The sequence below is a fragment of the Lolium rigidum genome, chromosome 6, assembly GCF_022539505.1.
Source record: "Lolium rigidum isolate FL_2022 chromosome 6, APGP_CSIRO_Lrig_0.1, whole genome shotgun sequence".
Lineage (NCBI taxonomy): Eukaryota > Viridiplantae > Streptophyta > Magnoliopsida > Poales > Poaceae > Lolium > Lolium rigidum.
In genome coordinates, this window is record NC_061513.1 from 297,735,652 (window position 1) to 297,760,550 (window position 24,899).

The 24,899-nt window shown below is 43.6% G+C and overlaps 2 protein-coding genes across 2 annotated transcripts; both read right to left on the bottom strand.

The window, feature by feature from the left end:
- Positions 1-8,238: 8,238 nt before the first annotated feature.
- On the bottom strand, positions 8,239-11,134 carry LOC124668095 (laccase-19-like). Its single transcript, XM_047205293.1, has 5 exons — positions 11,042-11,134; positions 10,289-10,440; positions 9,724-9,965; positions 9,518-9,640; positions 8,239-9,404 (listed from the first exon to the last, which is right to left on the bottom strand). The coding sequence occupies exons 1-5, from the start codon at positions 11,132-11,134 to the stop codon at positions 8,239-8,241; spliced, it is 1,776 nt and encodes a 591-aa protein (XP_047061249.1).
- Positions 11,135-16,120: 4,986 nt separating this feature from the next.
- LOC124668419 (laccase-19-like) lies at positions 16,121-20,050 on the bottom strand. The gene is made up of 5 exons (XM_047205561.1): positions 19,961-20,050; positions 18,975-19,126; positions 17,575-17,816; positions 17,377-17,499; positions 16,121-17,286 (listed from the first exon to the last, which is right to left on the bottom strand). The coding sequence occupies exons 1-5, from the start codon at positions 20,048-20,050 to the stop codon at positions 16,121-16,123; spliced, it is 1,773 nt and encodes a 590-aa protein (XP_047061517.1).
- Between the last annotated feature and the right edge of the window lie 4,849 nt (positions 20,051-24,899).

The following is a 24,899-nucleotide window of genomic DNA, read 5'->3' on the forward strand; positions in this document are numbered from 1 at the left end:
ATCACGCTGGATTCAATTCAAAATATTTCCTAGATCCTCTACAATAAAAATAACAAATCAGTAACTTTTAAAACTTCAAATAAATCTTAAAAATCAACCATAAACTATTTTGAGGTGGTTCCACCTCTCATAAATCACATTTGATGTGGTTTAATTTATTATGTAATAAAATACTATAGTTGTTTCATATGATCATGGGCTAGATTCAAATAGTGGCTATATGGCCATTTCTAGCTCATTTAAACTATTTCAAAAAATAGTATCTAAATTATATGAGGAGTAGCATCTCATTACTCCAAGTGATTCAATGAGAGTTGATGACACATGTATTAATGACCCATATGTTCCTCTTTAAAAATATTAAATCTTTTTCATAGTAGTTGTTAAATGGTTCAAAACTACCTATTAAATCATATGAGATGCTTTGGTCTCATTTAAATCTTTGTCTCAAGTAATTCTACATGAGGTAGAGACTCTGATCATTTAGGTCTCACATGAATTGTTGATGATATTAAATCTTTACCATGTTAGGATTAAAAGGTATGAGGTGTTCACCTCATTTAAATCATTTTCTTAAATGATAAGTGTGAAGAGGTTGACTTTGGTCAACCTAGGTCATATATTATTCATAAGAGAAATTAAATCTTACTAAGATAATGAGAGGAAATTATTTCTCTAAGTAATTAAAAGTAACACCTTATTTAGTATGAGAGGAAATTATTTTTCCTAAATAAGAAAACAACACATTTACCCACTTAATAGTAATGAGTGATGCTAGTTTACTTGTGTAAATTATATGAAGTGTTTCACTTCATTTAAATCTTGTCCCAAGTACTTTCATATGAAGTTTGAACCCCTGGTCAAATACTCTCACATGAAATACTTGGAGATTTTAAATCATAATAGGCATTATTAAATGGTATGAGGTATCCCTACCTCATTTAAATCATTTTCTCAAATGATGATGATGAATGGTTGACTTAGGTCAACATAAATTCATATGTGATGGTTTGAGAAATTAAATCTTAAAGAAGATTCAATGAGAGGAAATTATTCCTCAAGAACTATATGGAAACTATCATTTACATATAAAATGAGAGGAAATTATTCTTCCTCAAAGCAATACCACCCATGCACCAAATTGTATTAATTGTGGGAATAAAATAGTTTGTGTGAATATATGTGATGTTTGGAATAGCCAATGAATTGTTTGGTGATTGTATCCTCGTATTCGTTTATAGACGCTAGTACCGGAGACTATCAAGAGGAGGAGGTATTCTACCAAGAAGAAGGAGAAGAAGACCACTTTGATCAATACGCCAACCAAGGCAAGCTAATATTCTTGCAAGATTACCCAAGTGCAAAGCTCCTCAAGAGAAAGGCACCATTACTTTTTACTTTATGCTTAATGATCCTATCCCAAGTTTTTACCTTACAAGCTTTTGGTTTTATTTATCAAAGTTTATTTTTGATTCATGAGTCACTTGGTTTAGTTATGGAGTAGTACAAGAGCATCACACTTAGCCTAGAAAGCTATAAGCTAGTTTGCACCTCTCATGACTAGTTGCTAGTGCTAAACTAAATTAGACTACTCTAGATGGGAACTTGTGAAATGAAATGACTTTGAAAACCTTGGAATGATGAGTCATTCTATTGAAAGATTTTGAAGGTGAATATGATCGGTGAATGACTTGGTGAATTTTACCAAAACTGATGGTTGGGTTCGGATGCGATACCATTCCAATTTTACAAGTACCCCCACAATACCTGAAATGGGTAAGGCTTAACTAGAAGTTTATGTATCTTAGTATGGGTTCCCTCTAAACAAGCGTCATCGGGGTTAGGCTGGAGGCTGCCTCTACAACAAAAGAAATGATGAGGAATGACGTGAAACGAGGTGAATGTCCGGCCCAAGCCCCGTGCGGTTCCGGGTTAACGGTTGGTTTTCACCGGGAGGCCAAGCTCATGGGGAGAGGTGCCTATACTAGGGTATGTAAGTGAAAGGTTATGGTTGGTAGTCCGCACACGGAGTGTGGTAAATCGAGGCCGATTAACCCCGACGGATTATTGCAAATGTTGTGGCACAAGTGTACGACCTCTGCAGAGTGTAGATCTATTCGAATAGCCGCGTCCACGGTTATGGACGGTTGGAAAGGCCATACTTGTTCCGTCATCGAGACCATTTTCAAAAATGTGACATGTGAAGGGTGACTTGTGATTTGAACTTGAAAGGTGAATGGTAAACTTGACTTGAATCACAACAGAGTTGTGGGAATGACACTAATGTTCCCACTTGAGTTAAGTTAGGCAAATGAAGAGGTTTTGTTTACTAAAGTGCTTATGAAATAAAACTGGCTTTATGCAAATGAAACTAGAGCTTAGAACCCCCCTTACTATAGTTGATAGTGTTTACCTTAGTATTAGTTTGCGAGTACTTTAAAGTACTCATGGCTTTGTCCCTGGCTATTCAAATGGCCAGACTATGAAGAGGAGTACCAGAACCCGGAAGAAGGACAGCAGGACGTCTACGACAACTAGGACCACTCCTGACGTCAACAGTTGCTGTGGAATAGATGGACCACGACCGCTACTACTTCGCTTCCGCTATGTGTTTTGTAATAGGATCTCTAGATCCACTATGTTGTATTAAGACTGGATCATGTGATCCTTTGTTGTAAGACGACTATGTGTTGTAATGAATGATGTGTTGTGATATCAATCTATTATGTCTCGCAAAAACAATATTCCTGGGATTGCGATGAATGGCATAATAGGCATCTGGACTTAAAAATCCGGGTGTTGACAATTCTCTTGTTGGAGATATGACCTCCATAAGTAAGAATCCCGCCAATTTCTTTTGAATTAGCGCAAGGTCGATGCTGTTGAATGACCTCAGTGGCTGGCTAGGAAGGTCCTGCACCCCAGTGAAGGCACCAGTCAGTTGTGAATTTTCAGTACTTAAACAACTTATAAGAGATGACTCATTTACAAACATAGTGTATGTAGTTTAGATGGAACAAACCCTAGCCAATGCTCTATTTTTTGAACTTCTTTCATCAATGTTTTGAAGGCAGTCTTCTTTGTTTCTGTTCTCTGTGTTCTGGATTGTTGTATATTGTTGCAGTCACTCAGTGTATCAAAGGCTTTCCTCTCTACCTCCTATTTTTATATTGCTTTTTATCGTTGGATACAATGTCGGTTTGTAATTTCTTTGACCTATAAACTATCTAGTTTTTATTTATCGATTAGGCCATGAAAGAGAAACTTCACTGTAGAATGAGAAAACTAAAATTAAAAATCAGAATGTTACATCTATTGTATTTCAATACGTTTTACAGTTTAGTTCCTAACACGCAACATTTTGCACTGTAGAACAAACCGTGTAGTCCAATGTAAATACCATTAGCTCACTTAATATAGCCGTATCTTATCTTACTTCTAAAAAATATCCAGATTGCTACTGACCTTGAAGCTCTTTCAATCCACACCACACCACACAAACAATAAAACATTACTGCATAGATCAGGCATACCAAATATTACTGGCACGGGCGCAGCGTGCCACAGCACATATGCTTGCTAGCGTTACATTATGTGCGACGAGCTTCTAGTTGGGTTTGTGGAAAAAATGAATATATACAATTTTTGGAGAAATTGGGTGCCTTATTGTTAACTTACCCCTATCGAACAATCATTTTGTCATAGATGCATCATTATGATATTACACTAAGCAAAATTAACCAACACCACAGTGCTGTTAATATTAACATATACTATTTTACTACCAAATTATATTTTCTACCATTGAAAATATATTTCTTAAATTTTGAATTTATGTTCCAAGTAAAGTGACATTTTTGGGGGTTTTCGAACATTTATGGCAACTTAATGACATGTTGTTTATTTGACTTTCCATGTTGCAGAAAAAATAAGAATAATTTGTATGACACCATATTTCTTTTTGAAATGTATGTATATGCATGTGTTGAAATATTTTTACTAACCTTAGATGTGCTAACTCACTCGAACTATAGCATATAGTCAAACAAATGTCTCTGTGTAGTTTCCAAAGTGCATGATTGGATATTAAGTTTAAGTAAATAAACATTTATAGGTATGTAAGGTGTCTACCTACAATGGGTTTGAACTTGAATAATTGGCATTTCTCTCCTTTAATGGGTTTTTAGGCTAATATATGAATTTGATGATGGGCATCATGATAAATTTGCATCGCATGTGAAGATTTTTTGTGTTGATCAATGGGTAGGAGTGTCTATATGACAACCAAATTTGTAAAAAATTATATTTTCTTAATATGTTAATGAAATCAAAGGCTCACAAACGCAATTCCAGATTAGAATCCGATATTAACTAAACAACCTACAAAGACTAAGCAAGATATGGCACTATGAAAATAAGAGAGTGGATTTGGTGACCGCGTGTATACGTGAGCACGTATCCATTACCGTTGGATTCACTTTGATATTCTGGCCTCACAAACGGACACCAAACGGCGTTAACATGCTTTTTCAACTTGATGTCGTCCTCTTTTTTTCCTCCTGTCTAGCCGTCTATTTCTTCCCCAACCTGCACCAAGACTCCAAGAGGCCAGCGCCCATCCCGCTGCAGGCTGCAAGCCGGCAGTTGCCTTCGCTCCGCTGCCTGGCCGGGACGTGACGTGAGCTACGGCCTATACGCAAGTCCCCATCGTCGAATCGGAGCTAATCACCAAATCCACGCAACGGGAGCTTGATGGGAGGCGGTGGCTTTCCACTTGCAGTCAACGAGAGCTCGATTTGGAGACCATGGCTCTCCAATCCCAGTTAGGGCGAGCTCGAGGAGATCCTCCATCTGTCCTCCACCCGCGCAGCGCCGCCGCACGGAGCTGGGAGATGGAGGATCTCGTCCGCATCAGGAGGCACCGAGAAGCTTCGCTCGACTCTCGGATCGGCGGAAATGATTGGGGATCGGGGAGTCAACTGTTGAATCGTCGCCGTCTTCTGCGAGTCCAGGCGCGTCGAGCGCGGTCGTCTTCTCCGCCGGGGAGGCCACCACGGAGCTTCGGGTTGATGAACCGCGTGCACCTGCGCGTGCTCCGCAGGTGTCCACCACCGGCGTCGAATCTAATTTTTTCGATGGTGTCCACTGTGAGCCACGCAGCGAGCTGCAAAATGTTGTCGGCTAGGGCGCAGTGGGGAGTTTTTCTAGTGCTAGTGGTGTGCTGGTTTAGATCAATCTCTTCACAGCCGCGCCTCAGCTCAGCTCCCCTGGCCGAAAGCAAATACTCCAACGCTAATGAATTTCTAGCAGCTCGTAGAATAGAGCCTCCAGCTGGGCGAGCCCGTGGAGAAGAACGAAACATCCAGCGGTTATGAATCTCCAGCGCTAGTGATTTTTCCTGGACAAATTGAGGGATTTCAGTGGGGACAAAATTAGAGGAGATTTCTACGGGATGTTCGTGAAGAAGCTAAGTGAGGGATTTTTCGTCTATGGCTGGATAAACAGGAGGAGGAAGATGGGCAAAGCCGGCGTCCTGGCTAACTCCCGCACGCCGCACGCCCTCACTCCCCGATATCTGGCCGCCGTCGCTGCTGCTTGTGTCCCCGTCATCCCGTCCCCAACAACGATCCCAAGAATCAGAGCTTGCACGAGCGTGGTCAGCAGAGCTGCTGCATACACCAATCTTATCTATTCACTTTTCACGGTTGGGGAAGGAGTAGATGGAGGAAAAGACACGGTCTAAGGAATCATGTGAAAAACAACTTTTCGGTAGCACATCACCTCACGGGGAAACAAACGCCGTTAGACACATGTCGATTTCTGGGCGCGTGCTCACGTATACACCCGATCACCAGGCTTCATCCGATGAAAATAATTGTCAAGAAAAATCTAATGGGCAATAAAATGACGTGTTCTTGAAGTACACACAACTACAAAGTGACTCTACAGACATAGGTCAGAACCACTGTGGCAATGGAAAAAGAGGTCATTGCGTGGGCTTTTTAATTGATGTGAAGGCCTTGATGGAAATCGAGATAATAAGACCAATTATATGAAACGGTCTTTGTTTGGTCTCCATTTCAATAAGGTCATTCTCATTAGGTATGATTATTATGGTTCCACCTGTTTGCACTTAGCTTTATTTGTATGTCTACAAAAGTAACATATGTTTCAAATCAGATTGAAATGTTTACATCACACACACTAAAATGACAACAAACTTCATTCATAACATAGAACAAATGTATCATTACATTTTTACCATAATATCACCGATTACACACTGTAATGTGAGTAGCAACAATTCTCACTAACATATAAGATTTTCTACAAGATGACATACGATCTCCGGGGTCGCAAAAAGGTTGGGAAGTTGTTTCATTCTTTTCCAAACCACCCCTTTGTCTTAAAGCTCACACAAAGACATGTATATGAAAAATAAAAAAGAGAATATGAGTTCCACCTTAGCTCACTATACATATATAACATAAGAACACATAACACAGAAGAACATACTTACATCTCCATACCATAATTGTCGTCTTTGCAACATTCTTGTTTTGAGCCCTTACTCCTTGTGGAAAATGTGCAGAGCCACGTCTTTGGCAAACAAACTGCAAGGTAAGACAGCCACGAAGAAGCAACATGAGCACGAAAGCAAGACCAACAAAGTAGCCACTCAACAAACACAACCGCGAGGAGAAATCGATGCATCCCTAGAAAAGTAAAACCCACCGGAAGCAAGACCACCGACGTGCAACAACGAAGGCTGAACCCACCACGAAATGTCGCATGAAGAACAGTGCACATTTTAAACCCCTGGATGGACAAAAAAAGAACGTGCATGATCAAAAGAAGAGTGGCGAAAAAAGAAAGAGAGGAGCCTTACATGCAACGGCCAAGGCACGCACAAAAAAAAATGATAGTCGCATTCTAATGTCTACGCGTGCTTCTATTCTTGTAGACAGTGTTGGGTCTCCAAGTGCAGAGGTTTGTAGAATAGCAGCAAGTTTCCCTTAAGTGGATCAACCAAGGTTTATCGAACTCAGGGAGGTAGAGGCCAAGATATCCCTCTCAAGAAAAAATATAATTTTTTTGAAAATACTCGGATTATGGAAAATCAAAAAAAAGAAACAACAGAAAAAGAAAAGGAAACGAAACGAAACAAGAAAAGAAAAACGAAAATTACCTTCTAGTGGGCCGCGACCCAGCTAGCCACCGCAGCCAGACGGGGTGTGCGGTGCGAACCCCACGCCGACCTGGTCGGCAAACAGGAGCTCCCACGAAAAGCTAATGTGTCGTGGTAGGAAAAATCGTCAATGGCTAAAAAATCGAAGAAAAATCAGATGGTACGCAATTAAATATATAGTATATTTTCTAGCTCTAATTTTCTATGGAGATATGTGTTGGTAAGGCAGAGAGCTTTAATGTGTTACCATTGGAGAGATAGAAAAAGTCTCTTTGATGCTATTACATTTTTTTGGTGTAGATATAGTCATTGTATTTTTATTCTGATAAATGGAGAAAATTAATCTTTGTGGCTGGTCCCTTTTCAAACGTAAAGCCAATTTTGGGCTGGTTTCGTAAGGATCACCAGTTGAATTTTGTTGGATAAACGGTTCTTAGGATTTTCTTTGTTTATTTGAACTATGAATTAACATACTCACTCTAGGTATTTCGGTTCTTATGTAATTTTTCATTTTATCCCACGCAAATTGAGTGAAAAGAACGTGTTCGGACACTAGTGTGTGACATTGCGAGATCTGGTGCGCCAATGGTACTGTGGCTCCATCGATCGTGGGTGGCAGCCGTGCCATATGCGAATGAATTAACGTGCACGGCGCCCATGCCATATGCAAAGGAAGTGGCTTGTGGTGTAAGGAATGGCCGGCGGTCGCCTGTCTGCTCTTATTGCGCCGTGTCAAACCAGGCTTCCGACACGGTGAAGTTGAACAAAATACAGAGGCAACAGCTATATATGCATGAACCAAGACTCAAACAAGTCTTTATGTAAAAATATTCTTGACAGAGCATTCATAAATCGGGACTAAAACACGTCTTCAAGAAAGAAATTGATTTATTCGAAATGAATCATCCTTTTGTTGCAAAACATTATTAAAAATAAGGTACAATGTAGTATTTATTTTTCAAAGAAATGATAGCCAATCTAATATTCTTGTCAAATGTCTATACTTCTACTCAGCATATGTAATACCGTACTGTTGCACGTTTATAATCTTATTCCTTCATGTTTGTGCACCGTGGAAGGTCTGAAGGTGGCGGAGGCAGAGTCTCATCCACTGTGGGCCCGTTGGCCACCTCGAACACCGTCGCCATGCCCATGGCAATGTGGAACTCGAAGTGGCAATGTAAGAACCACGCCCCTGGATTGTCGGCGACAAACCGAATGGCAGCCCATCCGAGCCTTGGCACCTGCACGGTGTTCTTCAACGGCGGGTCCACAAGGTTGTATCCACTCACATCCCTTACAGGGTTGTAGTTTCCATGGCCCTGGGCAAGCACGAAGAAGTCGTGCCCATGGAGGTGCATCGGGTTGGAGTCGCTCTGCATCGTGGCGGTGCTCTGGAACACCACCTCCACCACGGCGTTGTGCGCAAATCGCCGCATCGTCGTCGCCTTCCGCGTCGCCTCGAGCTCCTCCAGCTTACCGCCGGGGACGACCGGAATCAGCGCAGGGTCAGTGAAGTTGAATGACCTTGGCGGCCGGCTAGGAAGGTCCTCCACCCCCCTGAAGGCACCGTTCGTCTTTGCGTGCTGCCTGGCCTCCAGAATCGACATATTCTCGGGGAGATGGAAGGAAACATTGTTCATGTATGCAACCAATATCGCCTCGTCGCTTAATCCCCTCTTGCATGATGGCTTGTTCCCCTTGCAGATGCTGCCCTTGCCGAGCGCAATGTACATACGCTCATCGATGTGACCTTGGATCTGTGCAAGCAATGAGTGACCAGCCAGACCTGATAGGTTGCCATGGAAATAGAAGGACGTCAGTGTGTCGTGCTGGTCCGGCATCTCAGGCATGACAGCCTCCTTTGTGCAGTTGCTACCCACATCGATGGGGGCGTTTTTGTATTGCACTACTCCCCTGGACATGAACACCGGAATCTGAGGATCTGGAGCTGGTGGCTGGTTGGCTAGGGCGACCATGTGGTAGCGGCAAGGTGGTGCATCAGCAACCATGAGGACGTCGATCGTCTCGCCTGGGGCAATCGCGACAACATCCGTGGTGTATGGCTTGACATAGTTGGCGTCAGCGCCAACCACCGTGAACTTGTGGCCGGCGACTTTGAAGTAGTACTCAGAGAAGAGCACCGCGTTCACTAGCCGGAGCATGTAGGTCTTCCCTTGCTCCACGTTCAGAACGAAGTTCTCTTCTACAAACCCTGCACATGCAGACGTCGTACATTCTCTTATGTCTGATCATTGGTCAGAAGATCAAATCAAGTACGAAATTTAAGATCAGCCAGGAACATGTTGCATTGTGTAAAATAATTACCTGAGCAGTTGTAGAGATCTCCGAGCTTTCCATTGATGGTAGCTCCAGCGGGATTGTCACTAAAGTGGCCACCTGTTGAGAAGTTCTTGTCCACTTTCATCAGATCTCTCTGCCACCATTCACCTGCAAGCAACATCAAAATAGCAGAATAATATGAGAATCATGGTGAAAATCAGGAGATTTGTATCCTTGATGCAACTATATACCTATGATGACAGGAACGTCCATGTGAGCCTTCTGAAATGGGTAGGAGCCGGACTTCGGGCGAATGATGATGATGCCGTGCAGGGTTGCCCGCAGGATGGAGACGTGAGCGTGCCACCAGAGGGTGCCCTCCTGCCCGGTCACGTTGAACCGGTAGGTGAAAGTCGTGTTTGGTTGGATTGGACACTGTGTTATCATATCGGCTCCATCGGCCCAACAAGATAATGTCTGCTTGACACCATGCCTGCATTAATAATTACAGAAAGACGTGTTTGGTTGGTGGTAACTCAAAAATGGAAAATAGAATAAAATTATCCACATTATCACAATGTAGTATATGGGCGCACTGCGAAATGGCATCATATCAGTCCATGCAAGACAATACATATATCTCAGGGCACCGACAAGAAAGTGAAGCTTCGTGTCGCACCCTCGTGAACAAGACATATAGATAATATTTCGCATTATAATAAGTAACATATATTAAACTTTTATAAATGGAACTCTGTATTGTTTTGGGACGGCCCTGCCATGCCACTAATGGCGATATGTTGGAGACAAACGTACCAGTGAATTGTCATTCCATAGGGTGACTCATTGATGAGGTGGACAATCACGGTGTCGCCTTCCGTAGCCTCTACTGCTGGTCCTGGGAACTGACCGTTCACTAGTGTGACCAGCGTATCGTTGCATAGACGCCGCATATTCACTTGTTTTACCTGCATGTTGTTGGATCGAATTATATGCTTTTTATGTCAAAATCAAATCTAAAAATAGCACTCTTTCAGGAGTACCTACTACTCCATGTTACCAAATATTTATTCTTTTTTGAATGATTCGTACTGACATATGTCATTTTAAATGAATTGTTTATCTACCACAAGAGGATGTTCCTGACAATAAAATGATGAACCAAGCTGGCACAGGTGCTTAAGCTATATACTCTCTTTGTTTTAAAATAAGTGTGACATATTTATCTATATTTATATGTATTTACCACCAAAACATGTCTAGATATATGCGATTCTAGATAAATCTGCGATACTTATTTTAAAACGTATAGAATATAAAACATGATAAAAAAAATTGATAATTTTTTTCACCCATTTGGCCCTATAGGTATTGATAATTTATTTTCACTTATTTGTGCCCGGTACAGTTTTTTTTGCAGATTTTCCTTGCACATGACGTTAAATATAAAAAGGGTTAAAGCTGAATATCTAGAGATGTGCACTAGTACTGAAAATTTATGCCAAATATTGTTAGATATTATCCAAATGAAAAAAATCATTTTGCCAAGTAGGAGACATGTCTACTCACAACAAATGTATGCTCAACCACCGCTGCTTTGGCGCCTGCAGCTCCGGCCGACAAGGCCATGGTGGCATAGAAGAAGAGGATGGCTGCTGCCATGCGAAGTGTCTTGCTCATCTTCTCTAGCTTGTGTGTTGGGTCTGAAAATTTAAGTAAGAGCCAAAGGCCTTATATAGACAGTCTCCATGTAGTCACCACAGAATTAGTCAGAGGCCAAATTAGATTCGATCAGAGGCCGCGTAGTAGGTTCATAGGTCAGCGTTTAAAAAGAGCCGCCTTTGCTATCTTTGTCTACACGTATGTTCGTCCATAATGTTTTATAGTTTACTATCAGTCGAAGAATATTTTATACGGATATGCTAATTATCTGCTATTGAAAATCAACTTAATGCTCAGTCAAGTTCAAAACCAACATGTCTTTATCGTGATCCGTGTGTTTCATGAGTTGCAAGGGAAGTTGCAACTAAGGGTTGTAGTTGCAAGTGAAGTTATATTTCTGTTGCAAATGTGATTTTTTTGTTGCAATTTGAGTGACTATATATTTTTTAAATTACAAGTGAGTTGTAGCCAAAAAAAACGTGGACACTACAAAATTATGAAATGACTTTACTTGAATTAATAATTCTTAGTCGACTAAGAAAATTAGTCACACCCTAGCTTATAATATAGTTTTCTATGTTTTTTCGATGTCAACAAGTATAACAACAACAACAATAACAACAACAAAGTCTTTATTCCCAAACAAGTTGGGATAGACTAGAGGTGAAACACATAAGATCTCGTAACCAACTCATGGTTCTTTGGTGATACTCCAGTCCTTCAGATCTCTCTTTACGGACTCCTCCCATGTCAAGTGTGGTCTACCCCGTTCTCTCTTAACATTATCAACATGTTTTAGCCATCCACTATGCACTAGAGCTTCTGGAGGCCTCCGCTGAATATGTTCAAACCATAGTATACAAAAAAAAAATGTAAGATCTTTGCTTGGATGCATCGACTGGTTCAGAACTTCAGATTAATCCACAAAAATAATGTATTTCCTGCCTCACGACAGAGGAAAACTATGTATAGCCACGTGCCAAAAGACCACTCCAACGAAATTACCGTCGTCAGAATATGACTAAGCCAGTACTGTAACAACCGTCAGAAAGCAAATCGTTTACCAGCCGTAGCAATTCTCATCTGTGTTGTCTCCGGTATCTCCCCGCAGCCTGCAAGAGAGATGTGGTCAATTTTCGTGACTTTTCCTTGACTCTGCACCATGTCAACAATGGGTACAATTTAGGGGCAGCAAAAGCATTGGTCCTTTTGTGCACAAGCAACAAGCAGTCGCACGACAACAGACCATTTCATTAATTGGCCTTGACCACGACGAAAGACCATTTCATTGTATTATGTTATGTTCTTTGAAATTAATGGGGTGTGCCCGGTCTCTGCAGTCGATATATATAACCCTTTATTAAACAGTGCGTTAGAGATTCAACGTTTAGAATTCAGGATAAAAAAGGATCGATACAAATATCAACAATGGAAAAAATAGCTAAGAACTTCTGGGACTAAACATCTTCCAGTTTATTAAGGGAGAGTGAATATAGTGAACTTGGGGACATTTGCTCCCGTCCCAACTCCAAAATCTACTGGTCCATGTTAGCTGTGGGGCCATAAATATGGCAGGGTATTGACAGGGTATTCCTGGAGTGAAGTTAAAGAATTGATGGGTATATTATAGTGGGCCCCATGTAAGGGGAGAGTAAGGGCATGTGCAATGGTTGATAATACTCATCTTATCTTAACCCACCACATCTATACTATTATATTAGAGTTGGTTGTAGATCGTACAACAAATTTGGTGAAGGAGATTCAGATCATCCTGACCATTCGATTTAAGCACACGTCTCCGCTTCGTCTGATCTAATTCCTTCCATTTGTCAGAAAATAATTAAGAAACAATCTCCTTCCCTTATCATATCGGTATCAATCAATTAAAAAATTAATTAGGAAGGAAACAATCTAAAGCGCATCAAGCTTTAGGAAACAATCAATCACAGTCCAAAAATGAAATCCTTCATGGTTGTTCTACATCGTTCCCTCCCCGTGGAATGTCGTCCGCCCTCCACAATCATCGCGCTCCTTTCCCACTTCGATGGATATCTCGATATTCCCTTATTCTACAACCAATTGTTACTTACAAAATCCTGAAGGATATCTCAATCGCAGGTACATATCGAGTAAAATCCTATCAATCTACAGGAGGGATTAAAGCACAACCCCCACACGCTACTTCCCCGGCTCGGTCAAATCAGGTTTCAAATTTGTTGACTCGTGTGTGCAAGAAAGAATGCTGCCGCCTACTCAGCTACTCCTCGCACCGAGGGACTACTACTGCTCCGGCGAGAGAAAAGGAGGATTTGGTCGAACCTATTGCTGCGACTATTCTTCTCCCGGCTCCGAAAGTCATGTCACTATGCGCCATGATGGTATGCAAGGTGGCGTCACTGAAGGCTGACGACATGAAGGTGGTGTCGGTGATGGTGGCCAACGACCGCGCCGTCATCGCCAAGATCCACATGCTCGCTATGGAAGACCGCGCCGTCATCGCCAAGATCCTACACTTACCTAAGTACAGAGGTAAATTACTTTGCCCCCGCATTTTGTCCTCCATGGAATTTTTTTGGCGTAATTAATTGGTCGGAAATTCGTTCATGGATGTGGGTTGCTGATGTGTGGTGTTTGTTTTTGCAGTTACCACCATGGAGTAGGCGACAGAGGCTGCTGGAGTTGCTCGACCTAGAGCGCATGACCAACGTCAATATGATCACCAGACTACTGGATGGTCGGCATGTCAGGCTACGAAGCTCCTCAAGTGCATCAAGGTAAATTGAGATAGCCATCACTCACCAATTCAAAAAGGTAAATTGTCATGTCTGCGGGAGTAAAGAGACTCCAAGACGACGCCTTCAAAACGATAACGACATGAGCGCCGCTGCTGCCCGCTCTATAAGAGCTTAGGTTTTAACCCGGAGAGACTTAAGCACTCACATCAATAGAAAATGTCGCATCTCCCAAATGACACATTCAAAAATGAGAACGACACCCGAGGGGGCCGTCACCGTTGGCACCGAAGATTAACCCCCCATTATCTCTCCCTGGAGTAAGAAACACTTTTTTTTAATTGAAGAACACAACCCTCTTGAGATACGGTTGGTCAAAACCTAATGATTTTTCTTTCAAAAGAACGCCTAGGATTCTAAAATAATACAAGTTTTACCTGGGAAGGTACATCAGTATTCATAGGTAGCGCTAGAGGATTTTTTTTTTTGAAATTTTTGAATGACTGTATGATCGTTTGTTACTTCTTATATTTCTTTACCGAGTTACGAAACATCGGTTGCGTGATGGCAGACTACTTGGGGTTGATTTCCTGTGCTAGTTCTAGCTGGATCTGCTTGGGGTTGGGGACAATTGTGAAAATTAGCGACTTGACAATCAGTGAGAACTACAACAAAAAAATTGTGAGGCAAGGAGATGAATTTGGCATGGGGTGTTTATAAGTATACAAACAACTGCAAATGCTTGGATTGGTGGATCATTTTAATACAGCTAGATGGGTGCATGATGGTTGTCGGAGAGAAAGAAAGCGCGAGAAAGATGATGGCGTTTCTCATTGGCTGAAGGCAGATGACATGAAAAACATAAAAGATAGAGGAAATCTTCAATTTTTACTGAGAATTCTTCACTAGTTATCACTTGGTTTTATTGGGTTTTCATTTAATTTTGTATTTCAACTAATGTTAATATCGCAATGCAGGCGAATACCTTGTTTTAAGTTGTGTATTTCAGGAAACAATCATTTCGGGAAGTTCCGATGACATTTATGAGCTAATCGCAACAAAATATGAAGATTTCCTATTGAAGTCAAATCGATCTGAGCGCTACAAACTGTTTAGCAGGTAATAGTACGGGTGGGGCCGCCCGTACCACGCGCCCGTACGATGCGTCGCCGCCTTCTCCACCTCAATGCTAGTACTTTTTGTAAAGAGACCGAGGCAAAAAAAGAAAGAGGAGAGATGCATCCACCTGACACACCAGAAGAGAGTAGATCAGGTCTGAAGAAAGAGAGACCACCATCGACTCTCGCCAAGATCCGCCCCTCTAGATTATCCACTCATCCATCACATCCTACTTTCACTAAGAGAGAGAGAGATTCATACTTGTATGATTAGGGATTTGAACCTCTTTTCATATCTCGGTTTGTATTTAATTTGATCTTCAACTATTGAGGCTTGCTAAGTTAATATCGAGATGAACTCAATTTACATTGGTATGGTATCATTGTAGTTTTCTCCTCTCATGTGTGAGTACATACCCATAGGTGTGAGAGATGTAGAGGATTGGTGAGATGTGTTGTGCCTATTTTATTCCATCCATTTGTGAATTATAATTATGATGATTATATATGAGAATGAATGTCTATGTGCACCTAATGTTGTTCTCTAATTTAAGGACCCAGGTAACATGATCTTGAGAACTTTTAGACATGAATTTGTTTGCTAGTGAATCGGCAACCCGCGAGTGACACGGCCGATATTAAAGAAGATCTAGCAATACTCGAGGATAACAAGAAACCACCACGTATATTTTGAGGATTCTCTCAAACTTCATTTGCTGACATCACATCCAGCCCGCTCCCATCCTTTTTTTGGTTTGCTTCTACTTACTTTTAGGTATTTTTCCGTATAATCAATCTCAAACTCTGGCAAGGATCCCATAAACAGGACTTGCACAACGGCTGCTGACTGCATGACTCCAACCCGGGTTCATTCAAACAGATCTACACCATAGTTAATTTTTCAAGAATCAATACCATATATATTTATACTAGCAAACAGTATATAGTAGAAATACATGAGCTGTCTACAACGATTACAAAATAAAAACTAAAAAAACTAGCAAATTTCTTGTAAAATACTAGTCACCAATTTTACATCCAACAGAACAAAATAATTTAGATGACATCGAAATGTCTATAGTTCTTCTTCGACATTCACTGTTTATGAAGTACCGTACTGTTGCATGTTTATAATCTTATTCCTTCATGTTTGTGCACTTTGGAAGATCAGAAGGTGGCGGGGGAAGAGTCTCATCCAATGTGGGGCCATTGGCCACCTCGAACACCGTCGCCATGCCCATAGAAATGTGGAACTCGAAGTGGCAATGCAGGAACCATACCCCTGGATTGTCGGCGACAAACCGGATGGCAGCCCATCCGAGCCTTGGCACCTGCACGGTGTTCTTCAATGCTGGGTCCACAAGGTTGTATCCACTCACATCCCTTGCATGGTTATAGTTGCCATGGCCCTGCGCAAGCACAAAGAAGTCATGCCCATGGAGGTGCATCGGGTTGGAGTCGCTCTGCATCGTGGCAGTGCTCTGGAACACCACCTCCACCACGGCGTTGTGCGCAAACCTCCGCATCGTCGTCGCCTTGCGCGTCGCCTCGAGCTCCTCCAGCTTACCTCCAGGGACGACCGGAATCAGCGCAGGGTCAGTGAAGTTGAATGACCTCGGCGGCTGGCTAGGAAGGTCCTGCACCCCCATGAAGGCACCATTCGCCTTTGTGTGCTGCCTGGCCTCTAGAATCGACATCTTCTCGGGGAGATGGAAGGAGACGTTGTTCATGTATGCCACCTCTATTGACTCATCGCTTCCCCCCCTCTTGCATGATGGCTTGTTCCCCTTGCAGATACTGCCCTTGCCGAGGGCAATGTACAAATGCTCATCGACGTGACCTTGGATCTGTGCAAGCAATGGGTTACTAGGCAGGCCTGATAGGTTGCCATGGAAATAGAAGGACGCCAGCATGTCATGCTGGTCAGGCATCTCAGGCATGAGCGCCTCCTTTGTGCAGTTGCCACCGACATCGATGGGGGCATTATTGTACTGCACCACTCCTCTGGACATGAACACCGGAATCTGAGGATCTGGAGCTGGTGGCTGGTTAGCTAGGGCCACCATGTAGTAGCGGCAAGGTGGTGCATCAGCGATCATGAGGACATCGATTGTCTCGCCTGGTGCAACCGCGACAACATCCGTGGTGTATGGCTTCACATAGTTGGCATCAGCGCCGACCACCGTGAACTTGTGACCGGCGACTTTGAAGTAGTACTCAGAGAAGAGCACCGCGTTCACTAGCCGGAGCATGTAGGTCTTACCTTGTTCCACGTTCAGAACGAAGTTGTCTTCTACAAACCCTGCACATGCATGCATACGTCACACATGTTTTTATCTCTGATAATTGTTCAGAAGACTCATCAACATGCTTCATTGTGTAAAATATTTACCTGAGCAGTTGTAGAGATCTCCGAGCTTTCCATTGATGGTAGCTCCAGCAGGATTGTCACTGAAGTGACCACCATTTGAGAAGTTCTTGTCCACTTTCATCAGATCTCTCTGCCACCATTCACCTACAAGCAACACCAAAATAGGATCAGAATCGTGGTGAAAACCAGGATATCTGTATCCTTGATGCAACTACATACCTATGATGACAGGAACATCCATGTGAGGCTTCTGAAATGGGTAGGAGCCAGACTTTGGGCGAATGATGATGATGCCGTGCAGCGTTGCCCGGAGGATGGAGACGTGGGCATGCCACCAGAGGGTGCCCTCCTGCCCGGTCACGTTGAACCGGTAGGTGAAAGTCGTGTTTGGTTGGATTGGACACTGAGTTATCATCCCGGCTCCATCGTCCCAACAGGATAATCGCTGCTTGACACCATGCCTGCATAAATTATATGACAGAAATAGATGTTTGGATCATGGTACTCAAATAACCAAAACAAAAATACACATTTATCACACCGCCGCACTGCCGCTGAGGCTGCCAAAAAGAGAATAATTCCAGGGCGAGGGGAGAAGCCGCCACGCGAGGAGACCGCCCCGCCACCGCCCTCATCCGAAGGGCTTTGACCGCCAGCGTCCTTCAGCGGCAGCGTGGGAGACTAGCAAGAAGGTGCTGGGGTGGTGGCTAGGGTTTATTAAATCCTACTATGTATCGTACTTACTCAGTGCTAGTACTTCCCCTAATAATGCTGCTATTGCAAACTTCATTAACAATTGTTACGACGGTTGCATCAACAGGTTTTCTAACTGAAGTTGTCAAAGTCGTCTTATTTTTGTGATGTCACGCTGTGACACGAGAAAGGCTTGACGGGTAAAAAACTATAGTACATGAAATTTATGTTCTAGAGAAGATCAAATATAAAGATACAATTGCAGATTTCATTTTAAAAACTACTAGGAAAATGATTCATTTTAGTATAACATGCGGTCGATTTCGAGCCTGCCGTTTAAAACACGAGGTCGATAAATTGCTAGACTAATACATGTACTTTGTTTTGTAATCCATAAAATTTGCATTTACTTTGTAAGCACTTGTGTTTCATAGTTACTTTTTTTGCATCGTAATAAGTAACGTGTATTCAGAAATTCAATTCGGCACTCGGGTGCATATGCTCCCTCTACCACAACAACATATTTTTCTAAGTGTAAAAAAAAATTGATAAAAAATTCTACATGTACATCCCCATTATATATATGTGTCTGTCAAGTTTCGCAAAAAATGATATTTTATGGTATATGTAAAAAAGAGAGAATTGTTTTTGTCAAAAGCCTTATTTTTATCACGAATTTTTGTCTTTTTTACACACACCATACAACAAGTCGATTTTTCATGAAACAACTTTGTTGGTGCATAGCACGTGAAGATATAGGTCTGAACTTTTATATTTTTTTTTAATAATTCAAAATATGTCTAAGATGCATTTCAAAATGGATGTATGTATTGTTCAAATTTTTGAACCCCTTATCCTCCAGTTTTTAGTGACGGCCCTGCCATTCCACATCCTAAGTAATGGCTATATGCCGAAGATAAACATACCAGTGAATTGTTATTCCATAGGGTGACTCGTTGACGAGGTGGACAATCACGGTGTCCCCTTCCGTAGCTTCTACTGCTGGACCTGGAAACTGACCGTTCACTAGCGTGACCAGCGTATTGTTACATAGATGGCGCATATTCTCTTGCTTCACCTGCATGTAATTGGATCGAATTATATCTTTTTCAGGTCAAAAAATAAATCTAATAATACACTGCTTTCATCAGACCTACTAGTACATGTTATCAAATACGTAGTATATTTATTGTTTCTTGACTGACTTTCCGAGGCTTATGGCATCTTAACTAAAAAAATTATCTACCAAGAAGAAGTGCGTAACAATAGAACGACTGCACCAGCTGCCAAATTAAGGTGCTTAAGAGCATCTCCAGTCGCGTCCCCCAAAGCGTCCCCCAAAGAGATTTGGGGGACGCCTGCCAAAAAAACGTCCCAGTTGCGTGCCCCAAAGGCCGCTTCGGTCCGGACGTGCTCCAAATGTTGTCCGGCGTCCCTAGCCCATCCCCTGTGTATAGAGTCTCTACCGGGGACGCCGGACACGACTTTTACACTTACTTTTTGTTTGGAGGTCGCGTTTGGGGGACGTGGCTAGAAAAGAGACCTTCTCCAAACGAAAATTTTGTCCGGACGTCCCCCAAACGACTAATCCGGCGCTTTGCCCGGACATCGTTTGGGGGACGCGATTGGAGATGCTCTAAGCTATCTATAGAACTATTTCAGAGTGTACTGTATGAAAATCACCACAACAAAAAGTTGCATGCATCAGTCGATGCAAAGACCAAGGAGGAACCCATTTGAAAAAATCTATGGAAATCACAAGAGGACAATAAACACAGGTAGAGATTATACTTTGACTACTATATTGCCCTACAGGTAGAGAAATTACTGAAAATTTTACGCAAAATATTGTTAGAGAATTTCTAAATGAGAAAAGAAATCATTTTCCCAAGTAGGCGACATGTCTACTCACAAGAAATGTGTGCTCAACCACCGCTGCTTTGGTTTCTGCAGCTCCGGAGAGGGCCATGGCAGCGTAGAAGAAGAGGATGGCTGCTGCCATCCGAAGTGTCTTGCTCATCTTCTCTAGCTTGTTTGTCGGATCTGAAAAATTAAGTAAGACCCAGAGGCCTTATATAGACGTATGTGCATGGTGGATCACTCGTGTAGGTGAAGACTCTATGTAGTAGTCAAGACAACGAATTAGTCAGTTTTCCATACGGGTTCAGATTAATCCACCAAAATAATGGATTTCCTAACTCATGACAGGGGGAAACGATGTACAGCCCACGTGCAAAAGGTAGTACCTCCAACGAAGTTACCGTGGTCAGAAATATGACTAAGCCAGCACTGCAACAATGGTCAAAAAGCAAACCATTTACCAGTTACCACCCACACATCACTACGGGGAAGACGCCGTGGGCCGACGGCCCCGCACCGTCGGCACAGGTAAGTCCACCGTCGGCACCGTCTCTGCCGACGGTGACCGTCGGCGTACCGGCGTCGGCACAGATGGCGTCGGGGTTCGCGCGGGCACCGTCGGCGTAGCACGACACCGTCGGCACAGGCGTACGCCGACGGCTGGACGGTGGCCGTCGGCCTGCCCATCGTCGGCACACTCATCTCGTCGTCACGCCGGCTGCCGTCAACGTGCCCACTTGTGCCGACGGTTTCACCGTCGGCACAGTTTCTTTTTTTTTTTTCCCAGAACCGGCGGGAAATCGTTCTGATTTGAACTGGAAAAAACGCGCGCTGGGCAGCAGCTGTGCCGACGGTGTCACCGTCGGCACAGACCCTGCCATTTGGCACAGCTATGGGCCTGTGCCGCCGTCGGCACAGCTGCTGCCCAGTTTTTTTTAATTTCCCTGATTTTGCTCCATTTGCACAGCAATTGCATATAAAATAGCAGTATCATATACGAATTGCACACATATAGCTCACATCACAGATATAGCACAAATATGGCACCAAATCCCAAATTTAGTACAAATATAGCACACAAGCAATACGGTACATATAGTCATCCTACATAGATCATTCTACACATATAGCATGTGTCATGTAGCTAGTACAATGTATGGTGGTGCACCACTCGAGTGACGATCTAGCTACAGACGATCTAGCTCCGAGTGGGTGAAGTGAGGCCGCTGTATCTCGACGGTGCTCGGGGAGGTAGAACCACGACGAGAGCCACCGGAACCAGAAAAATGCCGAGGTTCGGCAGAAGCACCAGGAGAATGGCGACCGGGGTGCATCGGCGTACCACAAGGAGTGTCGTTCCCGGATTCTCCCAATCCCTACATGTTGGAGGGAGTTAGCAACTTAGCCATGTCACACCAAGTTAGCAACTTAGCCAAGTTAGCAACTTACCGGGGTCAACTGACGCTGACGCTTGTACATGATATAGAACTCCTCCTTGGACGGGAACACTGGCGTCGGCCCCGGATGAGGTGGCTCTGGGAGTGGTTCCTCTCGCACTCGAGTCATCATGAACCGAGTGAAACTCTGCAAGAAACGGGAGAGATAGCTCAGATTCAAACATGGGGACTTATGATGTTTTGCAACCATAGAGATTGAAACTTACCGCCATCTGGTTGCTCGTCCACCTGGACATAGGCATCTTTCACAAGGTCATGCTCCTTAATCTTCTCGAGATACTCCTCGTAAGCTACCGCATAGGCCTCCTCGAGCTGAGTCTACAATTTCAGAAATAATGTGTCTCATCAACATAGCCATTCAGGAACAAGAGTCAAAGAGGATGAAAGTGTGGATGACTTACATCAACCTCTACCCGAGAACGACATGTAGTCCGTGAGGAGGTAGCGTAGCTGCCGGAGGGGAGGGTAGCCTTGATCTGCGTGAAGTTCCTCTGAGGCTTGAAACCCCCGGCAAGGCGGGCGGGACGTCCATGCGGCTGGCCGGACCCCGCCGACATCATCGCCACCTCGTCGACCGGCTCGGTCATAGGGTCCTCCACCTCTTGATGGAGCTTGACGTACTCCTCGCAGTATCTTTCCTTGTTCTCTTTGGCCTTGCCGTAGTACATCTCAGGCGCGGGCCGAGACTCGTTCGGACGGGGCGTCACCAGCTTCATGTGCGTCCACGCTTCCATCTCACCAAGTTCCCTCCCGAGCTTCTTCCCCTGCATCACAAAACAAATGTTATGCATATCATCGAAAATCAAAAAAATGCAGCTTGTTCCATTTTTATATGTACCCGCACGCTCCCGATAGCGATCGGTGCTGCTGCTCCCCGCAGTGTGTGTTCCACGAGAACCACGGTTGGCCTTGTTCCGGTCGCTCACGGCCTTGAAATCGGGGTTTTCGCCGACCCAATTCTTGACCAACTCCATGAAGGCGGCCCTCTTATTATTATCAGCCCAATGTGGTACAACCTGCAAAATCAAAACTCATTTGAAGAACAAACAATATAGTTGCAAGTTAGCCGCGGTACATAGAATCGCATTGACAATTACTTACCGACATGAAGTCATCTATCGTCATAGCCGGGCGAGTCCCCGCACAATCTCAGGCTTTGTGTACCTTACGCCCTGCTCAGCATAGAAGTGGCCGATGCACGTGATCCTCTCGGTTGTACCACTCGCTGCCGTGTCAACTTCCGACACATGTTACGGAGCACCACGTCCGCCCTCTCCTTATGCTCAGTCGCCACCCTATAATTGCGCTGCAATCAAGCATAACAGAAAGTGTGAGAGGTATGAGTTATCACGGTGGGGTTATCAACTACATATGAACGAAACCCAAAGAGTATGCATTACGTACCCAAAACTTCTTGATCACGGCGTCGGCGGCGGAAGTAAAGCCAGGGTAAGGCGCTATCTCATAGTCTTCCCAAGTGTAGGCTAGCTTGGACTCGCCCCCAAGGACCGGAGTGTACATCCCCGGCCAGTACTTCCTAATAGCAGCTCCAATCAGACCCCCTGGCACGCGGACATTCTTCCCCGTGTATGTGAAATTCCTGCACAATTATCAAACATTAGAAAATGCTAAGTGTCATAACGAAAATGAAATCACCTTACTACTTACTCTATCTTTCCTGGGACAAGGAGCCACTTCTCATCCTCCGTAGCAGGTTCCTTACTCTCATCGGGAACCTGCGCTTCCCCACGAATCCGCAACTTCTTCGGAGCCATCTCCGTCGAAGCCTCCTCGTCCCTAGACTCCTCCTCCTCCTCCCTAGTGTCCTCCTCCTCCTCCCTAGTGTCCTCCTCCTCGTCCATAGACTGTGAAGCCACTGAGCCAGAAGCAGAGGGAATGTCAGCTAGAATTTGAAAATTTTGGATTTCTTGTGTGCCCGAAACACCCATGATGCGTAAGGGGTGTACGATCAGATGGTGGTCCTGCTTGATCAAAATAAAGCTAAAACAACCTACTACGATTTAGGGTTTTCACCGCATAATCGGAACATCCTACTCGTGATTGAGCCTGGCGGCCACGCACGGTGATCGTAAACCGACCCTAGACAAGGCCTAAAAACCAACACGAAGTTGATCCTCGGAACATCCTGTCTTGGGCTAGCAGACTACACCCTACGCGCCACTGGATCCTTCAACCCGTTTGTAAGGCCTAACCATGCAGATATTAAACTAATCCTTGAAGAACAAAGAGCAATCATAACGGATCGGATCTACTAAACAATGATCAAGCGGGGTGCCGCCCTTACACCCAGGATAGGTGTAAGGGCGGCTAGATGCCTAAGGGTCGCACGACGGTAGCATATGATACGATGAACAATGCTAACCCTAAAACATCTATGATAACTACGTTGCTCGCCATCAAAAAGGCTTCAGTACGAGCAACGCATGAAGGACGAATAAACGTGTACTGCCTAGATCGCAAGATGCGATCTAGGCAGCATGATGCTTACCCGGAAGAAACCCTCGAGACAAGGGAGTTGGCGATGCGCCTACATTGGTTTGTGGTGAATGTGATTGTTGTTTATTTCATAAACCCTAGATACATATTTATAGTCCGTAGACTTTCTAACGTGGGAATAATCCCAACCGGGCACGAGCCCAAACTCTATCTAATCAACACGTATCCTACTACATTACAGATACACGGGCAAACTAGTCCAAACTTTGCATATAAGGCCGATTCATGTCTTTCTTCCACGTATATTCTTCAAGCCCATCTTCAATCGCGGCCCACCTCTGATCCGGTCAAATTCTGGTGATAACACTATGTGGTTCATCTCTCTCTTTATGTGATCTAGTTGAATATCATCTATGTGCTACTCTAGTGATGTTATTAAAGTACTCTATTCCTCCTCCACGGTGTAACGGTGACAGTGTGTGCATCGTGTAGTACTTGGCGTAAGGCTATGATTGTGATCTCTTGTAGATTATGAAGTTAACTATTGCTATGATAGTATTGATGTGATCTATGCCTCCTTCATAGTGTGATGGTGACGGTGTGCATGCTATGTTAGTTCTCGGTGTAATTGTGTTGATCTATCTTGCACTCTAAGGTTATTTAAACATGAATATCGAATATTGTGGAGCTTGTTAACTCCGGCATTGAGGGTTCGCGTAATCCTACACAATTAGTGGTGTTCATCATCCAACAAAAGAGTGTAGAGTAGTCCTATTATGTGATCATTGTTGAGAGTGTCCACTAGTGAAAGCAGGATCCCTAGGCCTTGCTTCCAAGCATTGAATCTCCGTTTGTTCACTGTTTTGTTGCATGTTTACTCGCTGCCATATTTCATTCAGATTGCTATTACCACTCATATCCATCCATATTACTTGTATTTCACTATCTCTTCGCCGAACTAGTGCACCTATACATCTGACAAGTGTATTAGGTGTGTTGGGGACACAAGAGACTTCTTGCTTTGTGGTTGCAGGGTTGCTTGAGAGGGATATCTTTGACCTATTCCTCCCTGAGATC